Source organism: Hypanus sabinus, chromosome 21 (genome assembly GCF_030144855.1).
Source record: "Hypanus sabinus isolate sHypSab1 chromosome 21, sHypSab1.hap1, whole genome shotgun sequence".
In the NCBI taxonomy this organism is placed as follows: Eukaryota; Metazoa; Chordata; class Chondrichthyes; order Myliobatiformes; family Dasyatidae; genus Hypanus; species Hypanus sabinus.
The window spans coordinates 37580946-37604134 of NC_082726.1; the positions used below are offsets into that span (position 1 = coordinate 37580946).

Here is a 23189-nt window from a genome sequence, read left to right on the forward strand (position 1 = left end):
TTGAGTATAGCATCCTCTGCCATAAAATGTTGCTGTAAGAGAGGCAAAACCTTCTTGAAGGAAGAGACTAAATTAAGGCTTCTCCATTGTTTGGGGTTGACCATGGATGTTGCATCCCAACAATCAACGTGATACACAAGCCAGGGCAGTACAATATGGAGAGCAAGCTGCAGGCTTGCCCGTGTAGCAGGCTCCCTATTTCCATGCAGCTGATGTACTCAAAGGAAAAGTACAGGCTGATAGAGCTTGGCTTGAGCGACTTCACAGGAGTTGCCAGTTAGTGTTGTACTCAGTGTCGGTCTGCTTTAGGGACTCCAGCTACAGATATTTCCCTCGGCGTTTACTCTCAAGGCTTTCCCCATGAATAGGTAGAGCCGCAAGCATGGTGGTCTGAGATCAGAGTTTTCCTTTCCCTAGAAGAGCTTCCAACCATGGCTGACAAGCCTTATCTGCCCAAAACAACTGATTTTAAGGCTCCAGTAACCCACCTTTGCCCTTTTTGTCAGTAGAAATGGTTCCGTCAGGCTTGGTACCTAAGCCACGTGTGAAGGCCATGAGCTGGTCTTAGATGTCAGCAGCTATTTGAGATGCACACCACTGGGAATAGAACTTACTCCCACTACCACCCCACTATAACAGCCTTAGGGAATCAAGAAACTAAATAAGCATTTAAAAAGAGGAGTTTTACAAAGCATGAGAGGATTGATTTTCCTAGATAGAAGAAGTATCTTGTAAACTTTAACATGGGCATAACTGGAATAATTGAGTATTTTCCTGAGGCCTGTCTACTTTTGCATAGCTTGTAATGAATCTTATGAAACATTGAGCTCAATGAATAATGGTTAGCGGATAAATTAACAACATTCTACATTTGTAGGTCAAAACAAGTGGATACTTGACATGTAACAAGGTGAATTATTGTAAAACAGCATAAAATCTGATGAGGGTTAAATCCAAGTACATTTGTTATTTTCTTATTACTTTTGTCAGTTCTTATGACTGCCTGTTGGATGACCCATTTGAACGCAAATGGCCAATGCTGCCAGAGCTTCCGGGAATCAGCTACTCAATGGACGAGCAATGCCGTTTTGATTTTGGAGCAGGTTACCAAACATGTACAGCTGTAAGTGTTCTTTTAACTCTTAGCTTAATTAGATATCATATTGCATTTCTTTTAAAATGATATAAAGCAAATAATAGAAGATTCTAATAGTCTTTTTCTGTGAAGAATCTTTTTCACAATTTCTGATTTTGTTCTATATTATGCATTTTTGTGTGTTTTTTAAGTCTTGTTTGGACCTCAGCTAACGTACTATATTGATTTCTGATCTTCTCACGAGATAGGTAATATTCAGGCATAGAAAATATTTGGACAAGATTTATTTTTCTATTTATTTAGAGATACAGCATGAAACAGGCCCTTGCAGCCCAACAAACTGCACCATCCAGCAACCCACTTATTTAACAGTAGCCTGATCACAGGCCAATTTACGATGACTAATTAACCTACTAACCAATACATCTTTGGACTGTTGGAGGAAACTGGAGAACCCAGAGGAAGCCCACACAGTCACAGGGAGAATGTACAAATACCTTACAGGCAGCTCTGGAATTGACTCCAAGCTCCAACACCCGGAGCTGTAATAGTGTCATGCGAACCGGAATTGAACTCTGAACTGTAATGACATCATGCAGACCACTACGCTGCCGATCAGCTAGACTAATCATTGTTTCGGATGTTGCTGATGTGGTTTAAAGTATCTGTACCTTTTTGCACTTGTTTAGAATGGCTTTGCAAAATTAGATAAATATTGCTCAGATTTTCTCCCTGTCCCTCCACCTGAACAGTGGATCGGAAATGAATTTTCTTTTGTTATCTTTCCCAAGTGATTATATTGCCATTGCTGGATAGAACCACTTTTGGTTCTGATGTTTGCTTACAACATGGCTGTTTATTTAAGCCTGGCTTGGTGGACCAGCTTTTCCTTTCTAGAATTTTCATCTGTTGTATGCACTATGCTTTTTTTTATTATCCTAGATATCACAGGCTTTCATAGTCAGACCAAAAATTTCTTTGTCCTGATTACAGTTCCGAACTTTTGATCCCTGCAAGCAATTATGGTGCAGCCATCCTGATAATCCTTACTTCTGCAAAACTAAAAAAGGTCCACCGCTAGATGGGACAGAGTGTGCATCAGGAAAGGTAAAACAACAACCTGAGGATTAAAATTATTGTAAACTCCATTTAATAAATGATCATATTGTTGTATTAACTAATCAAGTTATTTGAAATGAATTCACTTTATTTCTTACAACCTTCACATACGTGAGGAGTAAAAATCTTTAAGTTACGTCTCTGTCTGAATGTACAATGTACAAATTATAGTAATTTGTAATAAATAGTATGTACAGTAAGATATACAACAGGACAGTCAATATAACTGAGAAATACAATTGTATCAGCGTGAATTAATCAGTCTGATGGCCTGGTGGTAGAAGCTGTCCCAGAGCCAGTTGGTCCTGGCTTCCGTGCTGCGGTACCATTTCCCAGATGGTAGCAGCCAGAACAGTTTGTGGCTGGGGTGACTTGGGTCTACAATGATCCTTCAGGCCCATTTTACACACCTGTTGCTGTAAATGTCCAGAATAGTGGGAAGTTCACATCCATAGATGCACTGGGCTGCCTGCATCACTCTCTGAAGAGCCCTGCAATTGAGGGAAGTACAGTTCCCATACCAGATAGTGATACAGCCAGTCAGGATGCTCTCAATTGTGTCCCTGTAGCAAGTACTTTGAATCTGGGGACTCATGCTGAACTTTTTCAACTGTCTGAGGTGAAAGAGGCGCTGTTATGCTTTTTTCACCACTCAGCCCGTATGTATAGACCACGTGAGATCGTCAGTGATGTGTATACCAAGGAATTTGAAGCTGTTCACCCTCTCAACCTCAGATCCATTTACGTCAATTGGGGGTGAGCCTGGCTTTGTTCCTCCTGTAGTCCACAACCAACTCCTTTGTTTTAGTGACATTGAGGGACAGGTTGTTTTCTTGACACCGCTGTATCAGTGTGATGACTTCTTCTCAGTCAGCTGACTTTTTATTATTTGAGACGAAGCCAATCAATGTAGTATCAACTGCAGATTTAATTAGCAAATTGAGCTGTGGGTCTTGTTTGGCAATCTTCCAATGTTTGAGGGGGTTATACTAATTATTAGCAATAATTAGCCAGTGTTTGTATGTGCAAGGAGCCACTTATAATGATAAAGGGAAGGTTGCAATAATTAAAACAAACTGGAAACGGTGAAGTAGATATTCCTTTTGCCAACAATTAAAATAAGAAAGTTTTTGTTTTTTTTTGCTATGGGCATGCTTTGAAGATATTCCTGTGTGTCATAACATGAAATAAAATGGGTGGGATTCAAGGAGCCCTTGGTCTTTGTGTCAAAGGTGATTGAAAATAAACTTTTTGAGGATTGGAGTAAACCTCTGGAAACTTTTCTCCACTGAAATTCTCCCTGCCTTATCTGAAATATGCTGGTTGCCGCCAAATGCAAACATCCAGTAGAGAGTTACATCACAGATGAGGCCCACGGGAATGCTCAGGACTAAATCACCACTGAGGAAACAAAGTCACCCCGTTACAAAAGTTGCCATTTTGTTTTGTTTTAAGTAAATGTTATATCAGATTTCTGCCTGGATAACCTCCAGTAAATCTTGTTCTTAGCATTTGCCAATAAATGATCAACAACACCCCATCTCTCTACTCCGTAAACTAATGAAGTGCCATTTGTCTGAAGAATTCCAGCAGGCTCATCGATTGTGTGATTCCCACCCTGCCAAAATTACACAACTAGAAGTGATTCTGGGTCAAATATGCCTGTCTGAAACACAACAGTTTTCATATTATTCTTGTATTTCATCTTGTTGCCACATTTCAAGCATTTTAATTTATTCCCTGTTCATATAAACAGAAGGAAAACAAGCAGGGTAGGTCTTTTGTCCCCCTCACCTGTACTTATTCAACCATTCAAAAATATGATGACTGATCTTTTACATCAGGTTATTCCAACATTTATAAAGAGGTATGTGTAAAAGATTCAATTTTCTTACTCTCCCAAGTATTCTGTGTGTTGATGGTCATTTTATCTACAGTAGATGGAGAGAATAGTTTTACTTATATTCTTTTCTGCCATTGGGCTCTGTACGATGGATTTAATGGAACTGATGCTCGTCCAAGTCATGAAGAACTAATTTTTAACTTAAATGAATGAGTGAAAAGTTACTTATGTTGAAGATTGGGTGCAATTTTCAATTAACTTTTTAGTGACAGTTGTAGATAACTAGATAGTATAGAATGATGAGGTAATTCTTCTGGTGTAGCTTTAAATTGTTTTCTGACTCCCTTTTGCTGTGCAATGAATTGTTTCCTGTGAGTTGCATCTCCTTCCCCATCTTCAACTAATTGGCAATAAACGTTCTATTTCTAAATTTGCGTCCTTTAATATTGTCTGAATATTGACTGGTTGCATCATGGCCTAGTATAGAAACACCAATGCCCTAGAATGGAAAAGCCTACAGAAAGTAGTGGATACCTCGAGGGTAAAGCCCTCATCACCACTGAACACATCTGCATGGGGTACTCTCACAGGAAAGCATTATCCATTATCCTTCTCTCTGCTGCCATCAGGGAGGGGATACAGGAGTCTGAGGACTCCCACTACCAGGTTCAGGAACAGTTATTACCCCTTAACCATTCAGGCTCCTGAACCAGAGGAGGTACTTTCACTCAAATTTACTCCCTCCATCACAGAACTATGGAAGCATTTCAAGGACCCTTCATCTCATGTTCTCTATATTTATTACTCATTTATTTATTTATTTTAACTTTTGTATTTGCCCACAGTTGTCTTTTGCACATCAGTTGTTTGTCCATCCCGTTTGGCGCCATTTTTCATTGATCCTATTGTGTTTCTTGGATTTACAGTGTATGCCCACAAGAAAATGAATCTCAAGGTAGTATATGGCCACACATATGTGCTTCAATAATAAATTTGCTTTGAACTTTGTCATTGGTGGCTCAGCAATAGGAATGCAAAGCTCTGAGTTTAATCCATAATACTGTAGCTATTAACAAATTCTGAAGATAGTTGACCATTTCTGCTTTCCAGTGGTGCTTCAAGGGTCACTGCATTTGGAAGAGTCCAGATCAGCTGTACAGTCAGGATGGAAGCTGGGGTTCATGGACAAAGTTTGGAACGTGCTCAAGGACTTGCGGTGGCGGAGTACGCTTCCGTAGTAGGCAGTGCAACAATCCTTTGTAAGTTTGGACCAAATGATACACTTAATTGTGTGTTCATAACATTGCTCTTTCATAGGCATATTTTGCAATATGAGAAGAACCACAGCCAATTTATGCAGCATGTCAACAATTAAACATATATTTCTTATAATCTGATGAGTGATAAATCCATTCCGCTGAAAATCCATTTTGCAGTCAGCTACTAAGAATCATTTTCCTTTATAACAGGAGACACAGCATAAGCAATAAAGATGCTGTTTTACCGCATTTCTCAGCAGTATCTCAGGTTCTTCATATGCTATGTTGCTCTTTGAAATTTAGTGATAACTCGCACCGATTTAACAACCAATAACTGAAATTAATCTGATTCAGAGAGAAATGTTGCCTCCCCACTTAGAATAATAAATCTAAACATCTACAAGGCACTAAGGCAACTTCTGTCTACTACTTAGACCTAAGAACAATATATTTCAGAATTGTATTTGCAGATTTTTGACATGCCAATTACCCTGAAAAACTGTTTGAATTCATTGTTTTCTGAATAAGAATACTTCCCACTGAGATAATTTGATTAAGTGTTAATGCTGTTAAATAATATGTTACTGCTCCAAGAACAAATTAGTTATTTTGGAAAATAATAAGAATGAACGGGAATGGTCTGGGAAGCTTGGAGGTGATAGGTGGAATTTAAATGGATGGAATTGGAATTGGTTTATTATTGTCACATATATCAAGGAACATTGAAAGCTTGCCTTGCATGCTGATCAATCCATTACACTGTAAAGGTAAAACAGTGACAGAATGCAGAATACAGTGTACCATCTACAGAGAAAGCGCAGTGCAGGCAGATAAAAGGTGTAAGATCATTGGGAGGTCAAGAGTCCATCTTACTGTATTAGGGAACCATTTGATAGTCTAATGTGTGGGGTAGAAGCTGTCCTTGAGCCTAGTACAGGTGGCCCCCATTTTTCGAACGTTCGCTTTGCAACTACTCGCTGTTATGAAAGACCTACATTAGTACCTGTTTTCACTGACCAAAGAGGATTTTCGCTTTTATGAAAAAAAGACGCCCGCTTTATACGTGTGTTTACCCCAAGAAAGACTACAATGACCGTGAAGCCTTGTGCAGGCAGTTGTTTGCGCATGCGTGTACGTGCCGATTTTTTTTCTCCAAATCGATTTTGGCTAGCTGTCTTCCCGAGTTGGATAAGTGAAACTACACAGTACCTATGATATTTCTACTTTATATAGGGTGTACATTTATCATATCATTCCTGCTTTTACTATATGTTAGTGTTATTTTAGGTTTTATGTGTTATTTGCTTTGATTTGGTAGGTTATTTTTTGGGTCTGGGAATGCTCAAAAATTTTTCCCATATAAATTAATGGTAATTGCAATTACCAATTACAAATGGTTTCATAGGAACGCTCAATCTTCGGATTGCAGGGGAAACCTGGTAGTATGATTTTTCAGAACGTATCGTAACCACAGTCGACAGAAGTGGATATTTTTCCTTTTCGTCTTCCCCACGCGCTTTCAACTTTAAAATCAGCATTTCTTTCCTGTACACTGTCACTGAAGGATAGGCATATTTAATGCATTGGAATACATGCTTGAATACGAATGTAGTCTAGATGCATGCAAGTTGGCATCTCTCCTCCATGGATTCCATCACCATCTTCCTTGCTACACTAAATAGCTGGATAGCTAATCGAACATCAACAATTGTCAGCTATTTGAACATCACTATATTGGAAGCTACTGAACTTTCAGTATAGCTACCCGGAAAGCTCCACAAACTATCAAGACAATAAGGTTATGACTTATTAATGAAATCATGCAGTAAAATAAGAATGCATATCTTGTCACTAATTGTGTTTTTACTGCTCTGCAGCCCTGCCTATGGTGGCCGAGACTGCCGTGGCCCTGCTTTTCAATATAGAGTCTGCAACTCTGAAGATTGCTCGGGGCAATTTAAAGATTTTCGGGCTCAGCAGTGTCAACAGCGAAACTCGTACTATCTTCACCAAAATGTTAAGCATACCTGGCTCCCTTATGAGCCTCAAGATGGTGAGATTGTCCTTGATACTCTATTTAAAGCAGAGGCTACAACTATTGAATACTGGGTAATGAATCAATAAAGGATTGTTGGAGATAAATTATGATTTTATCATGCTAGTGGGGAGCTAATTCCTACATTATAGGGGTAAAAGTGACCTAGCCTATCCAGGGTCTCCCTATACCTCAAGCCCTCCAGTCCAGGTAATACCTTCATAATTCCTTTTTGTACACTTCCAAATTTAATGATATCCTTCCTGTAGCAGGACAACTAGAACTGTATCTGGTACTCTGAATATCAACACCTTGTACAGTTGTAACATGGCATTCCAAATCTTGTACCCAGTATCCTGACAGATAAAGGCTGTCATGCCAAATGGCACCTTCACCACCTTGTCTAATTATGCTGTATTTCTTGCTGCCCAGCAATTTAACACTCCAGGCCTTATCCTTTCCAGTGTACCCGCAGAGATCCTAATAAATCTGAGGATCCTGTCACATAAAAATAACATGTTGGACTTAAATCTTGACATCCATCCTATGATGCTGCTTTTGTTGTTTCATTAATGTGCTTTAAGCTCCTCTTCAACTCCACTGCACCCATTGATCACCATTCCCTTCATTCTCTGAGCAGTACTGTTGCCAATATTGTTTCAAATAATTTTCTTCCAAGATAATAAGGAAAGGAAATATACTGAAATGAAATGAAGAATGCCTGGGAGTGAATTACAGGTAAACCAAACCTGGGTGGTTTGGGTACTTCTAACCCTTTTGTGTTTTGTTTTCAGAGCTTTAATTTCACTCATAAGCCTATATAAACTTCCACTATTTTTATTTTCCTATCAACAAATGCTAGAGGCTCAAAAATGTGAACTGATTTGCAAGTCCAAGGAAACAGGTGATGTGGTGTTTATGAATCAGGTTGTGCATGATGGTACTCGCTGCAGTTACAAGGATCCCTTCAGTGTGTGTGCTCGAGGAGAATGTGTGGTAGGTGCTCTTCACTATTAACTTTTCCTTAATTCCACTAATTCTGGATTCATGAATTCCCTTCTCAAATTCTCTTTCTAAACCACCCCAACCTAAAGTGTTCCCTAAAATGTAGCTGGGTCTTAGGCCAAGTTTATGAATACTATGCTAATACATCCACGTGGCTTACAATGGCTCAAGACATTGATGTGTTAAATGCTTTGTGTAAGTACATAAATTGTTGATAACGTATTAATACTCAGCAGCCACTTTATTAGATACACTTGTATACCTGCTCATTAGTGCAAATATCTAATCAGCCAATCATGTGGCAGCAGCTCAATTCATAAATGGTCAGAAACGCAGAAATGGTCAAGGGGTTCATTTGTTCAGACCAAACATCAGAATGGTGGAGGAAATGTGATTTTAGTGACTCTGACCGTGGAATGATTGTTGGTACCAGATGGGGTGGTTTGAGTGTCTCAGAAACTGTTGATCTGGAATTTTCATGCAAAACGGTCGCAAGAGTCTATAGAGAATAGTGCAGAAAACAAAACCCAGACAGTGAGCAGCCGTTCTGTGGGCGACAACACATTGTTAATGAGAGTGGTCAGAGGACAATAGACAGACTGATTCAAGCTGACAGGAAGGCAACAGTAACTCAAATAACCACCTGTTACAGCAATGATGTGCAGAAAAGCATCTCTGAGTGCACAACATGTCGAACCTTGAAATCAATGGACTAGAGCTGTAGAAGACTATGAACATACACTTAGAGGCCATTTTATTTTTTAAGGTGACCGCTGAATGTATGTAGAAAAGGATTGCTGCTTACGATTTTGGTCTTAATATTTATGACCTTGGTTGTAGAGTTAATTCTGATCTTTTTGGCAGGTGATGATACTTAACAACGTTGAATAATTTTTGTTTTGAAGCTTGTAGGCTGTGACAAAGAAGTGGGTTCTTTTAAACGAGAAGATAAATGTGGTGTTTGTGGTGGTGATAATGCACATTGTCGAACTGTTAAAGGGACCATTGCCAAGACAACCAAACAAATGGGTGAGTTCTATCCACAGTGATCACATGTAGCTCAGTTTTCTGGTACAAAGTTGCCTATTGTAATAGACCTATTTCAAGTTATTTAAATTAATTTACTACTTCAATTAATACATACCATGATCTCTTGTTGCTTCCACGTTTACAGCACTTCAAAAATCATAAACCAAAAATAATTGAATTTGGAAATATGGAGGAAATCGAATACAATATTTCTGTTGCATAACTATCAACTTAGCAATTCCATTAACTTGGATAATCAGTTTAATATCTTCAGATAATACTGACATCTTTAAATAACTCTACACATTGCAACAGGACTGTGATAAGTTACTGAAATATTATAAGACCTAAAAGATATTTTGCTTTTTTTTCCTTCAGTGTTGTTTGTTTTCAGAGCAATTGCAAGTATTTCATTTTGATTCTATACTGCATCGCTGAGTCATATCATGCAACTTGCACACTTTTACATTACTTTTAACTCTGTATCCATTCTACACTGATCCACAGAGGAAAAGTGGATGATAATATATGAATGAATTGGAAATGACCAGAGCCAAAGAAATAGATGTTGAGGAAACTTCTGATGTTGAAACAGCAATTAGTAAATTGGAAGTACTTAAAGTAATGATTTCCAGAGTACAGTGTTGTAGCAGTTGTAGAGACACTCAGTTTCAGAAGTACTGGAATGTAACTACTAGGGATGTAGATCATTCTACTCGTCAAGACTCTTTGTTTATTCATCAAGTTATACCATTTTGGACATGTACCTTAATTCTATTTATTTGACATTCTTAACTGCCTTAATCTTAGAAATTTCAGTTGACTGAGTATTCACAGACCTTTGATGAAAAGTCTTCAAATTTTATCTCCACTTGTTGAAGAAAATGCTTTACAAATTTACTCTTAAACTGATTCACTATAATTTTTTTTTACTATTGGATGCCCAAGATGAAGGTATTTTAACCTTAATGATGGGGAACCTTTGAGATCAGTAACCAGTATAAAATATTAATAGGTGCTTGGAGAGGTTTGAATTAATAAAGGACAGACTATCTGAAATTTTGATGACGTAACTGATAAAATGATAAAGAGAATGCAGTAAATGCCATTTTCAGAAAACATTTGATATTGTTGTACATAATAAACTAGCTAGAAAAATAGAGATTAATGGAATAAACAGATTATGTGGCAATATGAATAAGAAACAGGACAGAAAGCAGAGATCTGTGGTGAACAATAGCTTTTTAAGATGAGAGAATAATCTTCCCCAGAAAGTCAGTGCTAAGATCAATTGTTTTTTTTTTCTGGCATGATAGTATTTTAAATATAGCTATGAGAGGTAAAAATACAGCATTTTCTGATGACTCTAACTTGAAGATGTGAACAGTATTGAATGGAGGTTGGAATAGCTGGAAATAAATGTAAACTGGTGGACCCTAAGACCTTAAGACATAGGAGCAGAATTAGGCCATTCGCCCATCAGGTCTACTCCACCATTCGATCATGGCTGTTTTACTATCTCTGTCAACCCCATTCTCTTCCCTTCTCTCAATCTTTGACACCTTTACTAATCAGGAACCTGTCAACCTCTGCTGTAAACATACTCCGTGACTTGGCCTCCACAGCTATCTGTGGTGGCAGTGAATTTCATACATTCACTACCCCCTGACTAAGGAATTTCCTCCTCATCTCTATTCTAAAGGAACGTCCTTGTATTCTGAGACTGTGCACTCTGGTCCTAGACTCCACCACTATAGGAAACATACTCCACACACCCTCTCTATCCAGGCGTTTCAATATGTATCAATGAGACTCCACCTCATTCTTCTACAGTCCAGCAAATACAGGCCCAGATGCATCAAATGCTCCTCATACCTGTTCTTTCCTGGGATCATTCCCATGAACCTCTTCTGGACCCTCTCCAATGCCAGCACACCCTTAGATAAGAGGACAAAAACTGCTCACAATACTCCAAGTGCAGTCTGATCAATACCTTATAAAGCTTCAGCATTACATCCTTCAACACGTACAACACGCTGGAGGAATTCAGCAGGTCGGACAGCGTCTGTGGAAATGAGCAGTCAGCGTTCCCACATATGCTGTCCGACCTGCTGAGTTTCTCCAGCATGTTGTACATGTTGATTTGACCACAGCATCTGCAGTGCACCTTGTGTTTAGCATTATATCCTTGCTTTTATATTCTAGTCCTATTGAAATGAATCTCATATTGCATTTGCCTTCCTTATTGCTGACTCAATCTGCATGTTAACCTTTAACAAATTGTTTACAAGGACTTTCAAGTCCTTGGCACTTCTGATTTCTGAATATGCTCCCCATTTAGAAAACAATCATTCCCTTTATTCCTTCTGCCAAAGTGCATGACCATACACTTCCCTACACTATATTCCTTCTGCCACTTCTTTGCCCATTCTCCTAATCCATCTAAGACCTTCTGCAGACTCCCTGCTTCCTCAACCCTAGCTGCCCCTCCACCTATCTTTGTATCATCTGCAAACTAAGCAAATAAAACCATCGATTCCATCATCTAAATCATTGATGTATACCATGAAAGCAGTAATCCCAACATCAACCCCTGCAGTACACCACTGGTCACTGGCAGCCAACCAGAAAAGGCTCTCTTTAGGCCTACTCTTTGCTTTCTGCCAGTCAGCCAATCTTCTTTCCATGCTAGTACTTTCCTGGTATACCATGGGCTCTTAACTTGTTTAGCAGCCTTCATGTATGGCACCTTGTCAAAGGCCTTCTGAAAATGCAAGTAAACAATATCCACTGACTCTCATTTGTCTATCTTACCAGCTATTTCCTCGAAGAATTCCAAAAGATTTGTCAGACAAGATTTCTACTTAAGGAAACCATGCTGATAGTGGCCTATTTTACCATGTGTCTCCAAGTACCCTAAAACCTCATCCTTAATAATGGACCCCCAATATCTGGCCTATAATTTCCTGTTTTTTGTCTCCCTCCCTTCTTAAAGAGTGGAATGATATTTTAAATTTTCCAGTCCTCCAGAACCATTCCATAATCTAGTGATTCTTGAAAGATCACTACTAATGCCTCCACAGTCTCTTCAGCAACCTCTTTCAGAACCCTGAGGTGTAGTCCATCAGGTTCAGGTGACTTAACTACCTTCAGTCGTTTCAGCTTCCCAAGCACATTCTCCTTAGTAATTACAACTACACTCACTTTACCCCTAACTCTCTTGATTTTCTGGCATACTGCTTGTGTCTTCCACAGTGAAGACTGATGCAAAATTCTTCTTCAGTTCATTCGCCATTGGTTTGTCCCACATTACTACCTCTCCAGTGTGATTTTCCAGCGATCCAATATCCACTCGCACCTCTCTTTTATACTTCATGTATCTGAAGAACCATCTGGTATCCTCTTTAATATTATTGGCTAGCTTACCTTCATATTTCATCATTTCTCTCCTTAATGTTTTTTTTAGTTGTCTTCTCTTTGAAAGATTCCCAATCCTCTAACTTCCCATTGAGTTTTGCTATATTACATGCCCTCTCGTTTCCTCTTGTGCTGTTTTTGACTTCTCTTCTCAACTGTACATGTTCCTCTCATTCACAACACAAGCAGTGAATGAATGAGATGCAAGGCAAACAATGATCAAACAACGAGTAAAACTTGTAATACCTGTACAGTAGTTGTTACACTGTCTTGTTCAGGGAATAATGACACTTTGGAGGAGGCTCAATAATACTAAAGTCAGGAACTGTGGAAGTTGAGTGCTGAGGATCTTCAAGCGTTGGACGTCGAGACTTCAGAATTGCAGATGCTTTAGTTAGAAACATTGTTACAGGAAGCTTTCTCCTGTGATCTTTACGTTCTTGAGGCTGTAGCGCTTTACATAGCCAGCCAGCCAGCCAGCCATCCCTTACTAGCCTTAAACTCTTTTCTCTCGCTCTCATCAACCCCGTCACAGTAGTGCTCATAGAGACTAAGAGCTTTTTCATGTATAATTTGGCCATTGGCAGGGATATGCTTCTGTGACATGTCCTCTAGCCACACACTTAATGCTTTCTCAGTCTTTGCAAGCACTTTATCACGAACCAGAGAGACCATTCTTGCAGTTGTAGGGGCAGCACTAACACTTGCACGAATTTCAGCTTCTTTCGGCTTTATTGTACGAATGCTCGATTCGTTCTTACTGACCTTACAGCCCACTTTGGAAACCAACATGCCACTTTTCAAAAGATCAAGTATTTCTACTTTCTTGGCAAGAGATAGCACTGTTAGCCTTTGAGGAATTTCTTTGACCACCTAATTGCTTTTTAGGAGCCATTTTTTTCACAGGAACAAAGTAGCGAGATGCGAGGCGAACGATGCTTGAACAACAAGTGCTGGAAGAGCATTTCCGGGTTTTCTCGATTCGCTGTTGGTTGAATTCGTGGATGCGGAACTCGTGGATAAGGAAGGCCAACTATATTTAAAGCAGAGGTTGATTCGTAAGGTCGATAAAGGTTATAGGGAGAAGGCAGGAGAATGGGGTTGAGAGGGATAATAAATCAACGATGATGGAATGGTGCAGCATGCTCAATGGGCTGAATGGCCTAATTCTGCTCCTGTGTCTTGTGGTCTTATGGAAATAAATACCTGTTAGTTTGTTCGGCAATTAGCAGAGATAATGGTAAGTAATATTATAGTGAATGATGCTGTTTGCTACACAAGGAAACAGATAATAGAAATTGATTACTTACAGGTTTATCCATCTTTCTATATTGAACTAAAACTAAATCCGTGCAGTGCTTGAGTGGCTTGAAAATATTCTCAGCTTTCACAAAGTTCAGGTAAAACAGATAGAGCAAATGAGATGTGATATTTTATATCCTTCAGGGATGTTCAAAATGTTTGAAATACCAGCTGGAGCAAGACATATTCAGATAGAAGAAACTGAACCATCAACAAATCTAATTTGTAAGTTTTTCCTTGCATCTCAGTATTTGAGTCTGTAAATTGTTTCAGTCTTTTCCATGTTGGATAAAATTTCAAACATCAGCAAGATTTGTTACCATGGAAATTAATGCAGTAATTCGTCAGAATTCATTGTTCCTCTTTTATTACCTGACAGTTAAACTACTGTTCTAAAATATTTAATGTCATCTCTGGGGCAAGTTACAGTATATTAAGCATTTAATGGTTATATCTTTTGAACAGCTGTGAAGATTCAAGCATCTGGTAATTTCATTCTCAATGCCAAAGGTGAAAATGCAAAGCCAAAGATATTTATCGAAATGGGTCTGGAATGGGAGTACTCTGTAGAAACTGACAAGGAAGTCCTTAAAACCAGTGGTCCACTACATGACAGCGTAATTATTTATGTAAGCAATGCAAGATTCAGTTTTCCTTTCTCAGAAAAAATAACTTTTCCTTCTCCTCTCGATGTTCTAACTCATTCCAAGATTCCATTTTTCTAATATAGTCAATTCTAATTAATTGGAGCCCTTCGGAACCAGTATATTTTAACACAATTAAGCAACTGGCCCAGCTAGCTGAAGTTTCATGGAAGTAGTTAAAAAGGTATAAAAAAGATATACAACAATTGAACTGAGTAACAAATTAAGTATTTAAATAAAATACAGAATTAAATAGAACACTACCAAAACTACTACAGTACTCTAACATTGTATATTAGTTCCTAATAGTTATCACTGGAGGAATTAATTCGGTGTACACTGCCGTGTTCTTTTGATTGACTAAATGAACGGTTAGCACAGACACATGGTGTAGATAATGGCTGCCTTCAAATAATGCTTTCAATGATTGTCAATACCTTCAAATTCTTTGTAGTTCCTAACTAGTGTAGTGAAATCATTTAATTTTCACTCATATCTGTCATCACTAAACCTAAATGCTTGAAACCACAGTGAGTGAAAGTTTCTGAATTATCTTACTGCTTATTGTTAACTAATTATCAGTAGCAAAAATCATTGCTTTTTGAACACAAGTGTCGCTATTTAAAAACTGTTCACTCTGAGCATGGTATAGCGTCTAACGGGCACACGACATACACCCGACTAATGCTAGTTAGAAACTTCTCAGCAACAGTCTCCTGTCCCAGTTAAGCGGCATAGTGTCCCAAATAAATGAGGCTATTTTCTTCATTAGATTTTGCTCGTTTAAGAGTTGTCCCAAGTCAATGGCTGTTTCAATTAACCGATGTCCCAATTAACCTGAATCCACAGTATTTCATTCCAAAGCCAGTTTAATGCTAGCCAGGACTGAATATAGGAAGGTTGATCAAAGATGGGGTTATTATCTACTGAAAGTTCATATAAATTTTTTATACTTTGTTGTTCTTACTCAGGATCTCAGAAACCCTGCCCTCTTCTCCATGTACAATACATGATCCTTACTTGATACTGCCATTTGCATATATATTTTAAAACTGAATCCTCCTTAGCCCGACCTATAGTCAGACATATCAAATGCCTCGATTCCCCTATCCCAACCAACCTTAGTCAAAGTCCACCACCTACTGATTTTGTTTTCCATAACCCCAACCTCTGGCACGATCAAATCATTGACAGATTTCCTTCTTTATCTTCCCCATTCTCCCATATCCTTAAGACTAATAGTAGGTCTCTGACTCATTGCTGCCAGCATTTGACTCTTACACAAAACCATTCTCCCACTCATGACCCTCATCTCCAATGCCAGGCCTCGATTGCTCTTGACTCTCTGAACCTGGACCTTGCTGCTGAGCATTTTTCTTCATGTACTCTCCAGTGGAATAATGAGTGAAGATAAAGTTGGTGTATGAGAGCTCGGACACAACTGAACTGAACAACTGAACTTTGGACACCGGCCCACACCCAAATACTATAAATGATTAATACAACCATGAGAACACCAAGGAAATTCTAGGCCATGGTGTTGTGGATTTATTGAAGCTTACTTAAATAGAAGAGGTGTTCTCTTATTTCAGATTACTCCACAAGGTAAAGATGCTAAATCAAGTATGATGTACAAGTATGTTATTCATGAAGATCTACTTCCTGTGATTGGCAACAACAATGTTCTCCTGGAAGAGACTGAAAATTATGAGTGGGCTTTAAAAAGTTGGTCCCAATGTTCAAAAGCCTGTGGAGGAGGTATGTTATTAATGGCTTTGATTACAGCACTATGTTTCATGTTTATTAATACACTTGGTTTCATTCCACATAACTGAACTGGATTTTCCCCTTTAAAAACTCAAGGCATAAGAAATTCCACTTTAAAACTTTATACAGTAGTTGCAAGAAAATAAGCAGAATCATTTCCACCCTAAGAATATGAAGAATAGGAGGATGACGAGAATGAAGGTAGGACCGCTAAAGGATAAAGAGGGCAACATGTGCCTGGAGGCAGAGGAGGTTGGGGAGGTCCTAAATGAATACTTTGCTTCGATATTCACAAGCGAAAAGGATCTTGATCAGGATGAGGTTGAAGTAGAGCGGGCTTGTGTGCTGGACAATGTGGAGATTAGGGAAGAAGAAGTGCTGGATCTTCTTAAAAACATTAAGATTGATAAATCCCCAGGGCCAGGTATGATACACCCCACGTTGTGAGAATTGAGAGAAGAGATCGCAGGAGCATTAGCCATGATCTTTGAATCCTCTTTGGCTGCAGGGGAAGTGCCAGAGGACTGGAGAATGGCAAATGTAGTTCCCTTGTTTAAAAAAGGTAATAGGGAGAAACCTGGGATCTCTGAGCATTTTGAGAAGTACAGTCTACTCATGGATAGTCAACATGGCTTTGTGAAGAGAAGATCATGCCTCACGAGCCTGATTGGGTTTTTTGAAGAGGTAACAAAAGAAATTGATAAGGGTAGGCAGTGGATGTGGTCTACATGGACTTTAGTAAAGCATTTGACAAGGTCCCTCATGAGAGACTCACCCAGAAAGTCATGAGGCATGGGATAAGTGGAACCTTGGCTGTTTGGATAAAAAATTGGCTTAAAGGAAGAAAGCAGAGGGTAGTTGTGGAAGGAGAGTATTCTACCTGGAGGTCGGTGACTAGTGGACTGCAGCAGGGATCTGTCCTGGGACCTCTGCTATTTGTGATTTTTATAAATGACCTGGATGTAGAGGTGGAAGGATGGGTAAGTTTACGGATGACACGAAGATTGGAGGAGTTGTAGATGGAGCTATAGGTGGTCAAAGGTTACAAGAGGATATCAACAGGCTGCAGAGTTGGGCAAAAAAATGGCAGATGGAGTTCAATCTGGACAAGTGTGAGATGATGCATTTTGGAAGGACAAACCAGAAGACTGAGTACAGGATTAATGGTCAGTTACTTAAGGGTGTGGATGAACAAAGGGACCTTGGGGTTCAAATCCATACATCCCTCAAGGTCACTGCACAGGTTGATAAGGTAGTTGATGGTGGTGGAGGTTAAAACATTAGGGATATTTAAGAGCCTCTTGGACAGGCACATGGATGAAAGAAAAATGGAGGGTTATCGGGTAGTGTGGGTTTAGTACTTTTTTTTAAAGGATTATATGGGTCAGCACAACATGGAGGGCTGAAGGGTCTGTACTGTGCTGTAGTGTTCTTTGGTTCTAACAACAGCAGAGTTGTGAAAGTAGGTTCCGGACAAGGCTTTTAATGCCAGCCATATAACTATGGTGTGCTTATATTCAGTTTAATGTTTTGCAAATCCACGCTAGGGAACTGTTCTGAATTTTCAGCTGCATCTGAGAATCCCTGGAATAAAATGAAACTACCTCAACCTGTTATGCAAATAGGCTTGATCCATCAACAGAGGACAAGATAATTTGGATTACATGCTATTATCTTTATTTTAGAATGAATTCTGATAGGTCTGCTGATCCTAAAATTAGTAAAATGGAATACATTGAAGTTTTCAGAAGAATAACTTATAGATCAAATAACTGCAGTGCATTATGTTTGGTAGGTAGTTCCTGAGCAAAACCAATGGTCCTCCTATAAAAATGCAATTATTTGATTTTTATAGTAGTATTTAGCATAATATAAAACATTATAACAGGCCAGATCATGTCAAACTCAGATCGCTATTTTCTTAGAATCCCTGCATCTTTTCTGCAGGCACCAACTGTTTGCAGTCCCATGGGATGAATAAAGCTCCTGGCCACTGCCACCCTTTGAAGTATTCCATGAGCAGTGACTAAGCCTCAGATTGTTGCAACGAACGAGGCGAACCCAAACGCAGAACACAGGCATGGAGATTGAGTTAGGATGTAGACGCGGGCGTGAGTGTTTAACGGCAAACAGGAGGGAGAACAGGACAGCAGAAGACAGGCCGAACTTATCTTGACACGGAGCATAGAAAGGGAAGCAGCAGACAAAGCTTTTCTTAGCATGGAGAGACAGAGTTTCACAAGTAAACCTCAGTGCTGGAGTAAAACTTAGAATACTGCCTTGACACGGAGAGACAGAGTTTCACAGGTAAACCTCAGTGCTGGAGTAAAACTTAGAACACACAATCCTAAGCGGCCAGGAAATGTTAATTACCACAAAGGCAAAGCCAACGATCTGGTAACTAGTGGTTGCAAAGCCAGGGTTCTTATGCTGCAAGTCTTGATGAAAACCAGGTGTGCTGCTATCAAAGGAAATTAGGAGAAAATGGGGAATTAATGGTTGGAACCATGACACAATCAAAGGGAACTGGGAGAAAATGGTTAATTAATGGTTGAAACCATGACACAATCAAAGGTAATTAGGAGAAAATGGGGAATTAATGGTCAGGACAATGACACAGATAGCAGTTTCCATTTCACATGTGGTACTCAAAATGGTCTCTGTCCATAAAATGGAGAGGAAGATTCACAGCGGGCTGTTATACACCTACACTTTTATATCTGCTTCAAAACCAGTGCCGTTCTGAGACATTGAGGAACATTCCAAATCATAAACGTTATGAACATTGAGGCTTTTGTAGCTATTCCTACCTCTTCATGTTAAATTGAGACTACTGAAATCTGGCATAAAGTTCTCCTGCATATGCAAGATGTAAGTGCAATTCATGTAGCCCAAGTTCTCTCTCCCACACTGAACTCCATTAGTTTAGCATAAGAATGCAGCTTGCTGCTCAGTTGTAAATCATTAAAAGCATCTAAAAGACTTTGAGTTTGTATGTATAGGTTGAAACTCTCTGGTCTGGCACCCTTGGGACCTCTCTGCTACCAGATCACAGAAATTACTCCATGAGCAGAACCGTTCTTTTTATGTACGTACACCCCACATGTTACATAAGGATTCAGAGAACTATACATAACCCAAATATTCTGTAAATTGAAATCGCTTTTGGCTAAAATTGTTGTTGGTTGAGATCACAAAAGTTGCACCTCCAAGTTAATTAGCTACAGATTAGTACATATCTTAATTAGAATTAGTTAATTAGTACAGATCTGTACTACTGATTCAGAACATATTGGACTACTGAAAGTGCCAGTTGACAGAATGCTAGACCAGAGTTTCAACCTCTACATACAAGGAAACAATGAGTTTCTTTTTAGCTACTTAGAGTGCTGATGCTGAATGCTATTGTATTTTGTGAAGACCTCTTCACAATCTAATAAAAACTAAGAACTTTTCCATTTTACTTCTAATTACTGAGACTTCTTAAAGCTAGCCTTTCTACAAGATCAGTAGAATCCAGCTCTACAATAAATGAAAATCTGCAGATATTGGAAATCAAAAACAAATATAAAAGATTCAAGAAACATTCAGCAGCATCCGTGCAAAGGAAAACAGAAATAATGTTTCTGGTTGATTACATTTGTCATTATGAGGAAAGGGATAATAGGAATATCTCTGATAGGGTAAGGCTAGTATTACTGTGAAGTTGTTGTAGAAGATATCTAATTGGTGTGTTAATGGGGGCAGTTAGAAAGACCACGAACAAAAGCTATAAAATAAGGACAGTTAACAGATGAGAATACAAACAAAAGTTTTTGTGTTTTGGGAATATATCAAGGATGTCAATTTCAAGAGCAGTGTTGCTGCACGATTTACTGTCTGTAAAATCTTTAAAGAATTAAATATAATTGTGCCATACAGTTATACATTTTTGAAGCAACAAACAAGATGTTAGAGACACTCAGTGGGTCAGGCAGCTCTTGTTTCCCTTCAGCCCTTCATCAGGTCTTGATCCAAAATGTTGACTGCCTATTTCTCCATGAATGTTGCCTGACCTACTCTGTTCTCCCGCAGCTTGTTAGTTGCCCCAAGTTTCCAGCATCTGCAGTCTTGTATCTCCAGTTATATATTTCACTTCTAAGAAGGTAGCAGTAAAGTTACTGCAGTTATCCAGTTCAAAAGGAAGTCTTTAATTTGTAGTACAGTTAAAAAAACAAAACTCCAAATTGAGATTTTGTGTATACTCTACATATTATTTTACTGCAATATTATAGTAATATTGTAATAATATTTTCAGGCATACAATATACAAAATATGGATGTAGACGAAAAAGTGATAGTAAAATGGTTCAAAGGAATTTCTGTGATAACGACAAAAAACCAAAGCCTATAAGGAGACGTTGCAATCTCCATGAGTGCACCCAGCCATCGTAAGTACAATGTTACTCCTTTCTTATTTGGAAACAGTGAACAAGGTTTCAAACAGATCTTGCCATTAAAGGCCAACCAGTTGAAAGTATCTGTCAGTGTTAATTATTAATGTTGAACATTGTTTACATGTTTATTTTTGTTTTTTTGCAGATGGTTAACAAAGGAATGGGGACCCTGTAGCAAAACTTGTGGGAAAGTAGGATACCAAGTAAGAGTTGTACAGTGTATCCAATATCTTAATGAAGGTGCCAACAAAACAGTGCATGCCAAGTACTGCGCAGGAGAACGCCCTGACAATCGGAGGCCATGTAACCGCACGCCATGTCCAGGGCTGTGGCGGACTGGAGCTTGGTCTCAGGTACAAATAACTTAATTCTTCTGACCATTCTAAACTTGTCAAAATGTTTAAATTTGTGGTTCAATCAAGTCATTAGCTGTAAGATAGTCACTAACAAGAAATAAGGTGGATGATCTATTACAGATTGCCAGCAATGACTTTGCAGCCATCACTGAATTGTGGCTGAAAGATGAATGTAGTCGGGAGCTGAATGTCCAAGGTTACACATTAAATGGAAGGGTTAGGAAGGCAGGCAGTGGGGGTGGTGTGGCTCTACTGGTAAAGAATGGCATTAAATCAGTAGAAAGATGATGACATAGGATCAGAAGATGTTGAATCCTTGTGGGTTGAGTTAAGAAACTGCAAGGGTAAAAGGACATTGATGGCAGTTATAGACAAGCCTCCCAACAGTGGCTGAGAGGTGGACCACAGATTACAACAGGAAATAGAAAAGGTGTGTCAAAAGGGCAATGTTATGGTAGTCATGGGAGATTTTAACATGCAGGTTGATTGGGAAAATCAGGTTGGTAATAGATCTTAAAGGAGTGAATTTGTTGAATGCCTAAGAGTTGGCTTTTTAGAGCAGTTTGTCATTGAGCCTACGAGGGGATCAGTTACATTGGATTGGGTGTTATGTAATGAGCCAGAGGCGATTAGGGAGATTAAGGTAAAAGAACCCTTAGGAACCAGTGATCACAATTTGATTGAGTTCAACTTGAAATTTGATGAAGGTCAGCAGGAGACGCTCATGGAGTGAGCACTGTTTCAGATTCACTCCATAACCTTTACTTTTCTTAACCTATGTTCACCCTGATTTAACTTACTTTTACCTACACCAAAAGATTCTTGCTACTTTTCTGGACTTACCTTTAAGAGTTTATTGTGAATTTTTGAAGAAATGAATACAGAAATGGCTCTTAGATCTAAAGGGCGAGAACCTGGGAAAGATCCTAACGGGAACGGGAAGAAGAAAAAGACTGATCCTAAGCGCACTGAATTGACTTATGAAATATTATTGGTTTTAAATGAAAAATTTGAAGAACAACAAATTTTCAAACAAGATATGAAGGCTTTTCAAGATTCTATGGATAAGACGGATTCAGTAGTTAACCAGCAGCAAGTTTTAATCGCAACTTTGCAAGAGGACGCTCGGAAGCAAGACTTGATAATTGAAAAACTGGAGCAGAAATTACTTTCGACGATTAAACAGGTGGAAACACTTAAAGCCAAGAGTGTGGACTTTGAGAATCGGTCCAGAAGACAGAACTTACGCATACTTGGTCTCCCGGAAAGTATTGAACAAGGGGACCCCTCAAAGTACTTTGCTCAACTTTTAAAGGATGCGTTCCCTTCTGTATTCCCAGACAGTCCTCCGTTACTCGATCACGCTCGCAGAATTATGCGTCGATCACCAAGTGCTTCAGCTAAACCACCGGTTGTAATTGTCCGATTTCACTATGTGCATGTTAAAGAACAACTTATTCATGTGGCTCGGCGTGTAGGAATGGTCAAATTTCAAGATCACAATTTTTGATTAGTGGAAGATTTTAGTCCAGAAGTAATGAAGGCAAGGCTTCTTTTTAAACCTCTGATGTCGAAATGTTACGAGAAAAATCTAAAACCTGCGCTCTTATACCCTGCGAAGCTCAGAATCTCGCCTTTGAATGCACCTCGGCGTGTTTTCCTTTCTACATCTGAAGCAAGAAGCTTTCTGAATGAGAACTTCCCTACTGCTACGGATTCTCATCTCTAATAAATGAGTGATTTTGATCGTGCAAGATGGTTTTTGTTTCCAAAACCAGATTTTGTTTCTGGCTATTGGTGTAGGTTTACTCTATATTTTATACTCTAATTAAAGTTTTTTTTCGACATACTAATCTTTTTATTTTACTTACTTCAACTACT

The 23189-nt window shown here is 38.9% G+C and overlaps 1 protein-coding gene across 2 annotated transcripts in view; it reads left to right on the forward strand.

Annotated features, from left to right (window-relative positions):
• Positions 1-23189, forward strand: part of LOC132378970 (A disintegrin and metalloproteinase with thrombospondin motifs 14) — a 201435-nt gene that overhangs the window by 160675 nt on the left and 17571 nt on the right. For both annotated transcript variants that reach the window (XR_009507247.1, XM_059946364.1), the window contains exons 9-19: positions 991-1123; positions 2090-2203; positions 5169-5317; positions 7195-7370; positions 8215-8348; positions 9263-9386; positions 14250-14330; positions 14571-14734; positions 16342-16507; positions 20814-20946; positions 21098-21305. Coding sequence is in view for 1 of the 2 variants with exons in the window: in XM_059946364.1 (XP_059802347.1) it covers positions 991-1123; positions 2090-2203; positions 5169-5317; positions 7195-7370; positions 8215-8348; positions 9263-9386; positions 14250-14330; positions 14571-14734; positions 16342-16507; positions 20814-20946; positions 21098-21305 (1582 nt within the window). In the remaining variant the exon portion in view is untranslated. The remainder of the gene's footprint in view (positions 1-990; positions 1124-2089; positions 2204-5168; positions 5318-7194; positions 7371-8214; positions 8349-9262; positions 9387-14249; positions 14331-14570; positions 14735-16341; positions 16508-20813; positions 20947-21097; positions 21306-23189) is intronic.